Source organism: Ciconia boyciana, chromosome 3, assembly GCF_034638445.1.
Source record: "Ciconia boyciana chromosome 3, ASM3463844v1, whole genome shotgun sequence".
Lineage (NCBI taxonomy): Eukaryota > Metazoa > Chordata > Aves > Ciconiiformes > Ciconiidae > Ciconia > Ciconia boyciana.
The window spans coordinates 85,435-101,265 of NC_132936.1; the positions used below are offsets into that span (position 1 = coordinate 85,435).

Below are 15,831 nucleotides of genomic sequence, written 5' to 3' on the forward strand. Positions count from 1 at the left end.
CTCCTAGCAAAAAATCTCTGTTTTTTTTGTAAAAAGGCTCATAGAATTAAGTCTTCTGGTCTTTCTTGTTTGTGTTGTAACAGGAAAAAAACAGCAAGCTGGAACACAACAAAACTCCAAAACGAAAGGCCACTGTGTTCAGAAAGAACAGGAAACCTATGGCACAGGTAAGAAGAAGAAGAAGAAGAAGCAGTTGCTCAGAATTGTTTATAAAGCAGCTAAAAGATAAATGTGATTCTAGGATTTGAATCTGAGCAACAGCTGTATTTCTGGTGTTTCCATTTTGTTGTTCACTTTACTGTTGACAGGGAAGAACTGGCTGCTGTCCTTTTGGCACTGTGTCAGTACTGCAGAGCAAGATTGGAGGGACTGCGTACTGCCTAATAGTGTAGTTCCACGTGGTTTTACCACTGCATAATGGAACAGTGAAGGGGGAATCACTTTTTGAACTGAGCAAAAACCTGTTAAAATAGTTTCACTATAAAACTCATAAAAATATTTATACTTTTTTACTTAGAAGAATATGTTTGCAGGAAAAACTCTGTAGCTGTTGCTGCCAAATCACCTCTTCTGGTAACCTGGTAGCCAGAGACCCAAGCAGTCCATCCTAGAAAAATAACATTAGCCTAGACTCAGCAAGTGGAATGACTTGGCATGTGTAGTTCACAGCACTCATTAAATACCCCGGTTTTCTGCCAAGTGCTGTTTGATTCACAGACTTTTCCCCCAGCCACCTGGGGAGGGACAACCCCTGCCTGTTATTACTGGGCAAAGAGGAAAGCCTTTAGATCTTTCTATGATAAGAATTCAAGCAGATGGCTGCTAAGCCACTTTCTTCCCAGAACCCATTTCAGTAATTTATAATCCTTGTGGATTATGCCAAGCTTTTGCTTGGCATTTCAAAAAGAGGCCAGGAACTGGAAACTGTGCCCTACAGGGTACTTTTGCCTGGCTGTTGAGTAACTTGGCCTGGTGGTGCAGCTCTGTTCACTTTCAGTGCCAAAACTGCTGGCTAATATAAGTGGAGTTCTAAAGATTTGGTTAGTAGAACTGAACCGTGGACTTTGTCTGAAACTGTTCAGTCACATCTGTGACTACTTTTACTGTGAAAACCCTTTGGTCGAAAGAAAAATTTACTCTGCATGCTAAAGTAATTTTGTAATAAAAATTAACAAAGGAAAAAATCTCTACTGAACAAGAGGAAAAACACTCCTTGCAAGGGGATGGTAGGATTAAAAAGTTTTTATAAAATGATCTCCCAAAAGGAGTGATGTGTGCCTTGCATATGACACATTTAAAGCTGCAAATGAGCGAAACCTATTGAAGTGTAGCTGGACACGAGTTTGGTAGCATGTGACCTGTTTCCTTCTAGGATTCATGGTGCACATCGAAGGAAGAAAAAAAAAAAGATACTGTGTTTGCAGTTCTATTCCAAACCTTTTGTTTTGACAGGTAGTATGGAAGAGCGGTGGTCTTTGGAAATTCAGGACAAAGGCCGAGTTACCTGTCCAACATGCCGGGCTGTGGTGAGAAAGACTGTAGAAGGACTGAAGAAACATATGGTAAATTGCAGGCAGGTAAGAACAATGTTTTCTTTACTCCTCTTCAACTTACTGATAGACATGCCTGCACACTGTTTTGTGTTGCATTTAAAATCAGTTTCCTCTCATCATCGTGTCTCTAAGCAAGAGTCCTTTATCCGTCTGCAAGAGGCTGCGCTTGGTGCTTCTTGCTTAGCCTTTTGGTGGAGGTTTGGGGTAGTGAACAAAGGTGTAGCTATTTCATTGTTCCCCTAAATTTTAGGCTCTGTAAAATCTCTTCTGTTCTTAATGGGCAGTTACCAGGCCCAAATAAAATGTTCTGCTTTCCTGCTCCTTTCCCCCAAAGGGTTTCCCACTGCTTTGGTTAATTTACAGTTACATGCACCATGTCCTTGTTTATTTCTAGGAAATGTTCACGTGTCATCACTGTGGGAAGCAGCTGAAGTCTTTAGGAGGGATGAAATACCATGTCATGGCAGACCATAACAATCAGGTAGCACAACTGCTGTGCATATAAAAATCCCACAGGCAAGACAGTCTCTGTTCCTTCCCTGGTGCACACAGAAACAGAACGGTGTGTTTTTTCAAATGTTGTAGCTGTTCAAATCTTGTCTACCTATTATTTTTCCTGTGAGATTTGACATCTGAAAAAACAGTAGGATGTTACCAGAGATGGTAGGCATGCTACATCTTAGAAAGAGGGGATGAATTTCTGTTTAGGCTGGTTATATGTCACACATAAAAGGCATTCTCAATCAGAAGAAAAATGATTGCTCATTAGGCTGCAATTTTCAGTCCTTTGCTAGAAAGTAGTTTTTCTACATCCAGAGCAGACTAGATTTCAGTTCTTTACAAGTTCAAAGCAGAGGCAGCAGTTTAGTTCTTGTCTCTTTTTACTGTAAAGATACTAATGCTACAATCTGCTTTTCCTCTTTGCTATTACTTTAAAGAAGGCCATGTCCCCTGTTGTAGTTGTGAAGAATTAGAACTTTTGGAAAGGTCGTTCGGAAGTTTGGGTAAGGTTTAGATAATTTGTTACTGTTATTTTTTACATAGTTCCCAGTACCACAGTTTCTGTATTAGTAAATTAAATAGGCCAGGGATCATGTTCTGGCCCTGAGGAACAGGTCTGTCACTCAGTTCTAACTTTTTATTCAGTCTAGGTGTAATATTATTATAAGGTGGTATAGGAAATAATATACAATAACCATCAGAGAGAGAATGGAGAAGAACTTGAGCTGTAGTTTAGCATAGATGAATAACCGTTACAGGCAGCTAGTCTACTTAGCTTTAGTTAGGTTAGTGGAAATGGTAGGACGAGTAAATGTTAAAGATGCATGACAGAGATGAGTAAGTACTTTCCACATGCAGAAGGGGAGAAAAGTAATTATGGAAATACATACCCTTTGTCTTGTCCCACTCGGTGGGTTGCGAGATGGGTGAATCTTTTTGATTCCCCAGGGATTTGTGTACCGACAAAGGCCGATCTCTGCTCGGCAGAGCTGCAGGCCGGTAGAGTCACGACAATGACTCAGAGGAACAGTCAGACTAGCAACTTTATTAACTAGCAAACTACAAACTTAACGAACTAGCAAGCTCAGCGAATGAACAGAGGCAATTTGGCAATGGAGCTATTTTCCGGGCAACCCGTCACAATTCATCCAAAACTCGTATGCCCAGATATATGTATAGGGGAAGAGTAGAGGAAAAGAAAAGTGAGAAAAGGAAAAGAGAAGAGAGGAAGATAAAGAAAAGGAAAGTTATCACCACCCTTGGATCCCGTGATGACAGTGACAGACGTGGCAATCCTCTGGTGATGGGCGCGCACCGTTCCCTGGGGAAGAAGAAGTCTCTTTATACTCTAATCCCTGCCTCAGGTCACACCCCTGGAGGATTTATGTTGTTCTGGTCCTCAAAGGGTTGCAGGCGCTGGGGGGAGGGGGGGGTGGTTTGCGAGGAGTTTCATTCCAAGTTTCGGGTGGTTGTAGGCCCATTCCTTAGATAAAACTCTGTGTGACCTCTGGCTATAGATGGTAACTGTGCATCCTCCAACGCGCTCTTCTCATCCCGTGCTAGCTGACTTGCTGCACCGTATCTCAATACAATGTTTGAGACAGTACCTCTTTCAGTGTCTCAGAAGACAATACCTCTTTTAGTCTCTCCTCCGAAAAGCTCTCCCCATCCCATGCTAGCCGACTTGCCGTCGCCATACAAATCACGCCTCATCTCTCCACAGTGTTTGAGACATTAACTCTTTCAGTCTCTCACAACCCTTGTCCTTCCCAGCAGCTATAGTTTGGGACCACTTCTTATCAAGGTTTCGTTCATAGATTGCTATCTAAATGTTAAAACTCTTATCTGCAAAGTGGTTTTCAGGCAGTTTACTCCTTTTAAAGATAATTATAATTATAATAATCTGGGGTATTGACAGTGATCACTGTATTAGATACACTTCTGTAAAATCATAAATTGCAAAGATTTAATTATTTTAGAAGCTTTCCTTCAGTAGTGTGTTGAGTAGTGAATTCCCTATGAGAAGAACTGTAAATGCTGAGCATCCTGTGGTTTTTTTTTTCATCTTTCTGCTGTGCTTTAGCCAGTTGTGAAGGAGGGAGGAGAATTGGATGAGCAGCTTGAGCGAGACCGCCTTCGGAAGGTTTTGAAGCGTATGAGAAAACTAAAGTGTACGAGGGAGGTAAGTTGCATTGTGCTAAGTATCCTGAATTAAACAGCAGCGAATGCATGAACGTAAAATATTATGAGAGTTCTGCTGGGTATGCTTTGGTGCTGGCCAAAGCTGGATTTCTTTCAAGACCCTAGCGATGCTTTTAAGACAGAGTATCATAGAATCATAGAATGGTTTGGGTTGGAAGGGACCTTTAAAGGTCATCTAGTCCAACCGTCCTGCAATGAGCAGAGACATCTTCAACTAGATCAGGTTGCTCAGAGCCCCGTCCAACCTGGCCTTGAATGTTTCCAGTGATGGGGCATCTACCACCTCTCTGGGAAACCTGTTCCAGTGTTTCACCACCTGCACTATAAAGAATTTATTCCCTGTATCTAGTCTGAATCTACCCTCTTTTAATTTGAAACCATCATCCCTTGTCCTATTGCTACAGGCCCTATTAAAAAGTCTGTCCCCATCTTTCTTGTAAGCCCCCTTTGAGTATTGAAGGGCTGCAATATGGTCTCCCCGGAGCCTTTCCTTCTCCAGGCTCTCTCAGCCTCTCCTCATAGCAGAGGTGTTCCAGCCCTCTGATCATTTTTCATGGCCCTCCTCTGGACCCGCTCCAACAGGTCCATGTCTTTCCTGTACTGAGGACTCTAGAGCTGCACACAGTGCTCCAGGCAGAGCCTCACAAGAGCGGGAGTAGAGGGGCAGAATCAACTCCCTCGACCTGCTGGCCACACTTCTTTTGATGCAGCCCAGGATATGATTGGCTTTCTGGGCTGCAAGCGCTCATTGCCAGCTCATGTCCGGTTTTTCATCCACCAGTACCTTCTCTGCAGGGCTGCTCTCAATCCCTTCATCCCCCAGCCTGTATTGATACCAGAGTTGCCCTGACCCATATGCAGGACCTTGCACTCGGCCTTGTTGAACCCCATGAGGGTCACACTGGCCCACTTCTCAAGCTTGTCCAGGTCCCTCTGAATGGCATCCCATCCTTCAGGCGTGTCAACTGCACCACTCAGCTTGGTGTCATCTGCAAACTTGCTGAGGGTGCACTCGATCCCACTGTCTGTGTCACTGATGAAGATATTAAATAGTCCTGGTCCCAGTATGGACCCCTGAGGGACACCACTCGTCACTGGTCTCCATCCAGACATTGAGCCGTTGACTACTACTCTCTGGCTGCGACCATCCAGCCAACTTCTTATCCACCGAATAGCCCATCCATCAAATCCATATCTCTCCAATTTAGAGAGAAGGATGTTGTGGGGGACCGTGTCAAAGGCCTTACAGAAGTCCAGATAGATGACATCTATAGCTCTTCCCTTGTCCACTGGTGTAGTTACTCCATCATAGAAGTCCAGCAGGTTGATCAGGCAAGACTTGCCCTTGGTGAAGCCATGCTGGCAGTCTCGAATCACCTCCCTGTCCTTCATGTGCCTTAACGTAGCTTCTAGGAGGATCTGTTCCATGATCTTCCCAGGCACAGAGGTGAGGCTGACAGGTCGGTAGTTCCCAGGGTCCTCCTTTCTACCCTTTTTAAAAATGGGTGCAGTGTTTCCCTTTTTGCAGTCACTGGGGACTTCACCTGACTGCCATGGTTTTTCAAATATCATGGAGAGTGGCTTGGCAACTACATCAGCCAATTCCCTCAGGGCTGTGGGATGCATCTTGTCAGGTCCCATAGACGTGTATGTTCAGGTTCCTCAGGTGGTCTCAAACCTGATCCTCTCTTACAGTGGGAAGGACTTTGCTTCCCTAGCCCTTGCCTTGAGGTCCATCCGCTTGAGAGGTGTGGGAAGAGAGATGGCCAGTGAAGGCTGAGGCAAAACCTGTTGAGTACCTCAGCCTTCTCCTCGTCTGCTGTTACCAGTTTGCCAGTCGCGTTCATTGGGGGGGTACACTTTCTTTGACCTTCCTTTTCTGGCTGACATACCTATAGTAGCCCTTCTTATTATTCTTTGCGTACCTTGCCAAGTTCAGCTCCAGCCATGCCTTGGCCTTCCTGACCCCATCCCTACACAACTGAGCAGCATCCCTATACTCTTCCCAGGATACCTGTCCCTGCTTCCACTGCCTGTGCATTTCCTTCTTGCCCTTTAGTTTGACCAGCAGGTCTCGACCCAGCCATGCCGGTCTCTTGCCTTCCTTTCCTGATTTCTTACACAGGGGGACTGAGAGCTCTTGTGCTCTGTGGAAAGCTCTTGTGCTCTGTCTTAAAGACTTGCCAGCTCTGTTCTGCTCCCTTGTCCCTGAGGGCAGTTTCCCAGGGGGTCCTATTGGCTAACTCCTTGAACAGCTGCAAGTTTGCTTTCCTAAAATTCAGGGTCCTGACTGTACTCTTTGCCTGTCCCGTATGCCTCAGGACTGCAAGCTCCACCAGTGCATGATCACTGCAGCCCAGGCTGCCTCCGATCGTGATGCCTCCGATTAGCTCACTTGCATTGGTGACCAGCAGGTCCAGTAACGCATCTCCTCTGTTATCCCCCGTAATGCATCCTCAGGCTATCTATTACCTGGCTTAAGAAGTTATCCTCAATGTACTCCAAGAGTCTCCTGGATTGCCTACAGCTCGCCGTGCTACTTTTCCAGCAGATGTCAGGGTGATTGAAGTCCCCAGCAGGATGAGAGCCTACGAGCGCAATGCCTCCTGTAGCTGGAGTAAGGCAGCTTCCTCAATAGGCTCCCCTTGATCAGGCAGCCTGTAGTAAACACCGACCACAAGGTTCCGTTTGTTGCCTTGGTCTCTAATTCTTACCCATAAGCTTTCAACCTGCTTGTGGCTATTCTTCAGACACAGCTCTTCACAATCTATCCATTTCTTGACATCAAGGGCAACCTCTCTGCCCCTCCTTCCTCACCTGTCTCTTCTGAACAGTTTGTAGCCATCGATAGCAGTGCTCCAGTCATGGGATTCATCCCACCATGTTTCAGTAATGGCAACTAGATCGTAGCTTTCTAGCAGAATGGTGTCTTCCAACTCCTCCTGTTTGTTACCCATGCTGTGTGCATTGCTGTAGAGGCACTTTAGCTGGGCTGTCAGCCGTGTCACCTTTCTAGAGGAACACACCTTAATTCCTTTGAGGTATTTCACTGGTGTTTCCCTGTTCACTCCTATTACTTCGGGAGCCCCTGGCTTATCGCTGTAAGACTTCAAATGTGCTCCAGTGTACCCAGCACGTCTCAGAGCAACAGGCTGAGGGCCCTTGCTAGCACCCTGTCCCTCAAACTTTGGCATATCGTGCCATGGCTTCTCATGGGTGAGCCTGATGTTATCCCCTTCCCCCTTCAAGTCTAGTAGTCTCTTGAGGGACTTTGGCAAGATGCTGCGTTACCAGGAAAGCAGCAGGATGCCTGGAGAATTTCTTCTAACATTAAAAACTTGCTGATGCATGCTTGATTTGTCCTGTTTCCAAGCTCGGTGTCAAGTTGATCACTGGATTCAGGGTTAGGAGATATTCTAGTAAGTGACATCCACAGGAACCATTGGAGTTTTTGTTGTCCTCCGCTGCAGCATGAGACAATAGCTGCATCCTAGGAATAGCTGAAAGTTTTATTTACCATCACCCTAATATTGCTGCGTTCTAGATAGTTTGACCAGCCAACCAAGTATAAAATCTTCCTCTTTTTCTGCCCAACTCCTCCATTTGTATCTGAAAATCTTTCCGTTTTCTGCATCCTCATTTAACATCTTGCTGCTTCATTCCATATATTGAAATTTTCTGTTGCCCGCTACCTACAAAGAAGTTCTAAGAAACAGTTTCTCCCAGTTACAGCCAATTCTTTGTCCCAGATTTTGTTTATCTGAATAGACCAACATTAAAGTTTACTACCTGATTGTCTCTGGTCAGGCAGGAAAAGTGATAGTACTTTGGTCAGCAAACTGTGGATTCTATACACAGTGGTCTTGTAATCACTTGGAGAGTGTTTTTCTTCCATGCATTTTTCTTCTGCGTTGACAGGGTTGCACAGGCAGCTTCACTAGCATAAATGGATACCTATATCATGTTAAAAAATGTGGGAAGGCTGCTTCTGGGCTGGAGAAAATGGCTATGAAGTGCCATCACTGTGGAAAAGCATACAAATCAAAGGCAGGACTTGTCTACCATCTCCGATCTAAGCATGGGCTGGTAAGTGCAAATTGCCGTAGTTATCAGGATAGTGCGGTGGTACTTTAGTCATTGAGACTTGAGACACACGTAGGCTTTTGTGTGCTACTTGGGTGGGTAATTAGGGATAGCAAATCTGCATTTTTCTGTCTCTCTGGAGTATTCTGCCCTTGATACTTTCCTTCTAACAGCAGCTGTTGCTGTTCTGTGACTAGGATGAAATTTTTAATAGTAAATCACCGTGACAGCAGTAAACTTTCCCCAGCCTGACTTTTGCTCCATGGAAGAATGATGCTAACGTGTAACTTGTGAGATGCTTTTCTTTGCTCTTAAAAGACCCAACACTGGAGCAGAACAGGCAGTACTATGCTTGTTGTCCATGAGGGTTTTACAGCAAATGATGTGATATCCTGTCAAGACCAGTGGCTGCGTGAAACTCTCTGCTTGAGCTTTACTGCTGTGATCCCCCAAGTAGATGTGGGGGTCTGTCTCGCTAGGGGCATGCACTTCTGTCCTACATCTGTGACAGTGAACCACAGCTGCAGCAGCATTTTTGTGAGGGATTTGGAAGAATATTTATTTGCAGTATTTAGTGTAACTGAAATAGGAACTAGTGAAAGACGCTCACCTTTTTTGGCCTTCATTGCAGGTCACTTTCCTCCATGAGGAAAGAAGAACAGAGAGCCTGAAGGAAATAAAACGGGAGCCAAATAACACAGGCAGAGTTCAGAGGAGATCTGCAAAGGTGGCAATCTACTATCTCCATGAGCTACCTGGAGAAGAACTGGCCAAAGAGTGGCCCAAGAGAAAAGTTCTGCAGGACTTGATTCCAGATGACCGGAACGTACGAGGCCTTAAAAATGCTATATAGGCTTTGAGAATGCTATATAGGTTTTTAGTCTTTCTTCACATCAGATGAGTCTTGCACTAGCATCTATCAAGTGTTGCCAGTGTTTAGTAGCCCATGGAAAGCAATATTGCAGAAGTAATACCTTGTGGAAGGGAGCAGGTTTTGCTCTCTCTGGTCTTAAATTATAGTATTGCTACAGTAGCAATTGCTGTGGTATAAGTATTTTATCCAGGCAAGCTGTAACATCTTTCAAGTCCTATTGCTTTAATTTTCAGTGGGCACAAGTAACGAAGGCAGTTACAGGCAGTACGTTGCTCACGAGTCATAGGCTTCAGATCACTGCTGCCATGCAGTGATATTTCATAGTTTTTCAGGCTTCAGAGTTTCCAGGAGCATCTTTTAGGCTGTAAGGGAAACCCAAGGGTAAAGGATCATTTATGATTTTAATGGGGTAAGTATGTTTAGAGGAACTGTTGTAGTCAAAGTTATGGGAAGTTTTGGCTTCTGGTATTGTGGGGGTTTTCCAGGTTCAGTTATGTTTGTAGAGAGTCAATGAGATGGGAAAAGATTGGTTATTGAGAGTTTGGCTGTTAGAGTAGGAGAAGAAATAGCACTTCCATCTCACAACCTGGGAGAGAAAGGGACATACTTGGTACTATGTGTAGCCAACATTGCTTCCAGCTTTTGATTCCATCTCTTTACCTCAGCTGAAATATACTCGTCCTGGACTGCCCACATTTAGTCAAGATGTGCTGTGCAAATGGAAAACGGAGATAAAGATGTACCGAAGAGTCCACTGCCCAAATCAGGTAATCCTTAAAGTGTTTCTGAAGCTTCAAAGGGGACAGATTTCAGGTCTGTAAGAGCCAACAGCTTTCCACAGCCTTGAAACTACAGTTTGTCTCTCTGTGGGAGACAAATTCTGCTCCATCTCAGTATGGTTGGTTAGTGTAACCAAGACCCTGTTTGGACTGTTGCCTTAAGGATGATCCCTCTGGGAATGTGTTAGTCCACTTCAGAGCCAGTAACTTGGTGTCAGACTGGTACAGCTTTCGCATCCAGCTGGGAGCTGGTCCATTTGGAGGTTTGAGCAGTGTAAAAATGACAGGCCCCTGCCTGTCTAGTGGGTGTACTAAATCTAATTGTAGAAGAAGGGAGGAGTAGAGATGGAAATGTAAGTGTGGAGGGACTTTGCCTGGCACAGCACTTAAGTTTTCTTTTGAAAGCTGGAAATGGGCTACAGAAGACTCATGCACAGCACGGTCGTCCTGGTCTAGGGATGCTTATGCATGTGCGCTTAGTTTCTTACAATGCCACGCAGCAGTCACCAGTCAGATCCAGTGAGAAGAAATGGCCCCACTGGTGGAAACTATGGTAGATGTGACGCACACTGTTGGATAGCCAGGGGTCAGTGGTGGCTTCCATATGGGTTTGGTGTAGAGACAATGCCTTCCCCCTGCCCTACCCTACCCCCAACATTGTCTCCCCAATTTTCAGGCTTGCATCATTTCCAAGTATAAGAATTGCAACATAATGTTGTATGTGGAGCTGTCCCCAGAAAGCAGCTGTCCTCTTTCACTGACCAGTAACCCAGAAGCATGTCTTGCATCTACCTCCTGTTTCAGGGTCTGGGCTGTCAGCTGAGCATGATCTAGTATCCTGAGACTGATGCCTAAAGCTCCACATGGGGTAGGCCTGTAAAGCTGCCCTTTAACTCAGACCATTGATGTCGGATGCAGTACTTCTGCTTTGTGCCACTAGATACATGAGCAGGGCAGGAGAGTTTGAAGTGTCTTGTACTTGCCCCTGTGCTTTGTTTGAAATTCATGTCTGATGCGCTTCAGGCAAAATGCGAACTCTTAGCATTTTACTCAGGCTTTTGATAGAGGGTGAATGTAGCTGTGACGGAAGTCTCTTTATTATATCTAAATGTGCTCAGAAACTGGAAATATTTAACTTACTGAAAACTTAAGTCTCTTTCAATGCTGTTTTTACCAGAAGCTTTCTGGCTTTATAGGACTCAGTATCTCCCTCCCACTACCTCTCTTATCCCTTTTGGAATTGTCTTCCACAGAATAAGACTTTCTTGTGCAGGAAGAAGTGATTTCTTACTAGAGTTTTGCTGACACGCACTTTTTTTACTGTTTCAGGGTTGTGAATCTGTATATGGCAGTGTCTCAGGACTCAAATCTCACCTCGGCACGTGTACCTTGGTTGGTAGCCTTCCTGTACTCACTATCTTTTATACCAATAGCCTGACTGTCCCTGTCCTTCAGATATCTCCTTATTCAAGCCGTTGTCCTGCCATCTGCTCACAGTTCCTCACAATTTGAGCGCTTCCCGATGTGCTAATGGGGTTGCCATTGCAAACACTGCTTGAGGCAAGGAGGAAGCATCTTAATGGCATGCATTTTAGTGAAACTGCAGTCCTACCTGTAGATTCACAGCTACAAGAGCATTTTTTCCAGGTACAGTGCTGGAGACCTTGTAACATCTCACAGAGCAGTCCTATGCTTTGTGGGCATAACTGGTCAATAATGTCAGTGCTCCTGTAGCTAAAGCATTGTCTGGTATGAATAGGAGTTTCTACTTCTTACTGCTGGGTTATATCTGAGCAAGCTTCAAATACAATATATAGGTATATCAGCCTTCTAGGCAGCAATTGGTGATGGATTTTTTGTTTTGGTGCCAGGGAGACTTTGTGGCTGGTAAATACAAGTGTCTCCTGTGTGAGAAGGAGTTCATTTCAGAGAGTGGGGTCAAGTATCACATCAACTCTGTGCATGCTGAGGTAAGGCAGGCAGAATGGAATTCCTCAAAGCCCAGGTTGTTGGAGGTGGGGAGGGTGTCTTGGGAAGGAAATGCTGGATGCTTGCCCTGTTTTATTTTTTCCTTGCTCACTGCTGGGAACAGGGTCCTGGACTCAAGTGGCCTTTGATTTGCTTAAACGTAGCTGGTCCTGTGCGTTGGTCTGGGGAGCAAGTGTTGTGTTGTGTCACATGTCTTGTCCCAAGCTGCTGCTGCTCAGTTCAGCTCTTCAGCATTTCCCATGCCTTTAGCCAGGCAATTGCCAAATCAAATCTGAATCCTCTGAGACAGAGTGACACCTGAGGAGGAACATGGAAGAACAGAGCTTTGTTAGGCAGCTGCCTTTCCAGATCTCGCATTTCAGGAAACCCTTGTCCCACAAGACAGCTTTATTATAAGCCCTGATAGGCTTTATATGGTATTTCCACCATCAGTACCAACCTGTTGCCTTCTAAACCCTCCAGGACTGGTTTGATGTGAACACAACTACCACCAAAAGCTTTGAGAAACTAATGAAAATCCGCCAAAGAGAAGAGCAGAGGAAGCAACGGAAGAAACGTCCTTTGACTTGGGGCAAAAAGAAGAGAGCTGGGACCCTGGCTGCCAAGAAGCTCCCCACTGCTGGAGTTGAAAAAATGAGGAGAAGTAAGAGAGGTCGTCCACAGCGGGTGGACAATGATAGCATGAGTAGTGAGGAGGGGGAGCCCCAGGTTGCACAGAGAGCTGACTTTCCAAAAACCAGCCGCAAGCGAGGCCGGAAGTAAATCCCTAGAAGAAGAGAAGGAGTAATCCTAAAGCTTTTCAGTTACAAGTCCCACTTCTGTCAGGCTCATAACCCACAGCACTAATATAAGCCACTGAATGTCTTTGGGACTGTGACTCCATTCTACTCGGTGACGTTGATTTTGAAACTGTCGCCTCTGGTCACTTGTGAGAGACTTCAAACCAAAGCTGTGGTACAGAGGCTGCCTCTCCTGGTGTAGTTCCCTTGGACAGTGGCACTAGCAGTGTACCCAGTGTAGTTCCTGCTCTGATTACAGTCTCAGTTTGGGTCACATTAGTTGCTTGTTTAGTGGTTTCCAGTACAGCAGCTGTCTGTTTTGTCATCCTCTGATGGGTGAGATCAGGGTTCTTTTTTAGTAGTTCTCCCTATGAAGGACTGACTAGCACAGTGTTTAGGTCTCTTTAAGGGGGGGATCCTTTCTTGCACAGTATGCACACAAACTAAGCAGCACTGTGCAGAATACAAAGCCTTTAGCTTGCCCTGTAACTGTCCTGTCTGTTGTCAGCAAGGCTGCCACAGAAGAGCAAATACCTTCCTAGCGCGTGCTCCAGTCTGTTGCACAAGGCACTGTCTCTACTTCATACACTGATGTTTAGGCTCAGCACCATACAGTAGCACATGCTCTCTGGTCTGCTTGGAAGAGTTGGTACATGATCATTACCCTCGTCAGGAACCCAGTATTCCCCCAGTATCTGTATTCTGTAGCACTGGGCATTGAATGTATGTAGAGGGTCTTCCAGCCCAGTGAGGAATAAATACTCTCCAGCCTTTTGGAGATTCACTGGCCTTTCAGAGACCCCCAGTAACTAATGTAATAAGATGGCCTTCGTGGGCCCTCTGAAGACCGTTTGTTTCAGACTCACCTGGGAAACAAACTTACTGCAAGACAGTGCATACCTACAATAGTAGTCTTGCTAATGCTGAAACCCAGGTTCCATTGAACTGCCTCGCCAGTGTGTTGTCCTTTGTCATGCCCACGCTCCCATAGCATCCTTTTTTTCTGCACTGTAGATGCCACCTTCGTTGTCTTATATCACCTGTTTCTTTTCAACACTGCTTCCTTTGTGTGAATGAGGTATATTAGCAGTGGCTTCCCTGTGTGGAAAAGGTTTAAAGAAGTTGGTTCATTATTTTAGGTCAGGCGTTGGCATGAACTCTGGATCATAGGGAATATCTTCCTGTGCTCCATAAATGCAGCAGACGTCATAGAAGCTAGTAGGAAGCAGCAGCACAGGCAGTCCTACTCTGTCTTTCAGAGAATGCGTTCTCCAGAATTTCTGTTATCCAAAGACCCAGTGTACCAGGAAGTTGCAAAATTTGACCTTTTCCTTGCAGTTTTGCAGGCAAGAAAATAGGCAGCTGGCTTCATGTTACCTCCCCATGAATTTTTGCTGTCTACCAAAGTTGCTGGTGCTGAAATTCACAGGGGAGCCATTGCAGTGCCTGGTGAACAGGCAGGTTTATACGTATGTGTTATTACCACAATAATCACACTGGCCCTGACAGTGGGAAGTGCTATATGGCCAGGGTGTTTTCAAGAACTGCCTCTCCCATATCATAAGCAAATCAGACCCCAGCTGAGCGTGGTCTGTCTCTCATGGGGATTAACACCTGTATGGTAGTGAGAAAGCATGCAGTGCTCCGTTGTGATTTACATGCGGTAGTTACACTGCTTTTTGGAACCAGCTGTCACTGTGGTTGCAGTGCCGCGTTGAAAGTATATGTGGACTTCTGTGCAGGATGTATAAGGTTTGCAGTAAGAGGGGCAAGATCAGAAGACGACAAAATAAAATGTCACCACTGCGAGAATGTGGTTTCTTGTCTGTTTGGTGTGTAGTGTTCTTGGTACCATCCCTACTTGCACAATACACCCCAGCCTGCCCACTTGGTTGTCCTGCATGCTCTGGTGCTGTTCAGTTGTCTGCACCATTTCTCCTCAGTACTCCACTCTACACAGCTGTACTTTGACCACACATGTTTACTACTTTCCTGCCCAATAGATGGACAACGTGATAAACCCATGAATTAAAGGAGTTTTTTCTTAGTGGATTTCAGTCTAGAGTCCTATTTACTGTCATTTATGAGTTACTAACCAGACCTGCTTTCTAGACATGGATACTTCGTGACCACCTGGATTTTGTAGAGCTTACATCAACAACATATTCCCCCACATAACATGGCACGTGGAAAAAAATCATTATCCAACAGTCCGTTCATGCTCCATCAGTGTTACAGCAGATCGTTTGCTGGATTGGCTCAAGCTCATAACAGGTGGTGGTACTGCTGCACCAGCACAGTCCACTGCTTTTGAGGAGTGTGATCTGTTCAGCAGCACCTGCATCCTGCTGTACATGGACTAAGGCAGGCTACCCAATATGACTGAAGCAATGCTCAACTGCTCTGAGGACATGGGAACATTTAGCCTTAAGGAAGGTATTCTAATTGGGGAATTCACAACATCATGTGTATCCAGGGCTATAAATAACATACAAAAACAGCTAATTGTACTACAGCCTACTGTGCTAAGATTTACTGTTCAAGCACCCATGAGTCTACTGTTCAATCCATTGTTAAGACTTCAGTTAGCCTAACATTTTGCAAATCCAGCTCAAAATTCTACCCTATAGAATCATAGAATGGTTTGGGTAGGAAGGGACCTTTAAAGACCATCTAGTCCACCCCCCTTTCCACAGGCAGGGACATCTTTCACTACATCAGGTTGCTCAAAACCATGTCCAACCTGACCTTGAACACTTCCAATGATGGGACATCCACAGCTTCTCTGGGCAACCTGCTCCGATGTCTCGCCACCCTCATCATAAAAAAATTTCTTCCTTATGTCCAACCTAAACCTACCCTCTTTCAGTTTAAAACCATTGTCCATTGTCCTGTCGATACAGGCCCTATCAAAAAGTCTCTCACTCTCTCTCTTATAAGCCCCCTTTATATACTGAAAGGCCACAATAAGGTCTCCCCAGAGCCTTCTCTTCTCCAGGCTGAACAACCCCAACTCTCTCAGCCTTTCTTCATAGGAGAGGCGTTCCAGCCTTCTGATTGTTTTCATGGCC

General features: G+C 45.2%; 1 protein-coding gene across 1 annotated transcript in view; it reads left to right on the forward strand.

Moving 5' to 3' along the window:
* The window catches only part of ZNF512 (zinc finger protein 512), a 44,032-nt gene extending 29,214 nt beyond the window's left edge, over nucleotides 1-14,818 (forward strand). Inside the window, 11 exon segments of the mRNA XM_072857992.1 lie at nucleotides 84-167; nucleotides 1,453-1,577; nucleotides 1,948-2,034; nucleotides 4,138-4,236; nucleotides 8,175-8,342; nucleotides 8,971-9,165; nucleotides 9,879-9,980; nucleotides 11,322-11,384; nucleotides 11,864-11,962; nucleotides 12,444-12,737; nucleotides 12,739-14,818. Of these exon segments, the coding sequence (XP_072714093.1) occupies nucleotides 84-167; nucleotides 1,453-1,577; nucleotides 1,948-2,034; nucleotides 4,138-4,236; nucleotides 8,175-8,342; nucleotides 8,971-9,165; nucleotides 9,879-9,980; nucleotides 11,322-11,384; nucleotides 11,864-11,962; nucleotides 12,444-12,737; nucleotides 12,739-12,768 (1,346 nt within the window). The 3' untranslated portion in view covers nucleotides 12,769-14,818.
* The last annotated feature ends 1,013 nt before the right edge of the window (nucleotides 14,819-15,831 follow it).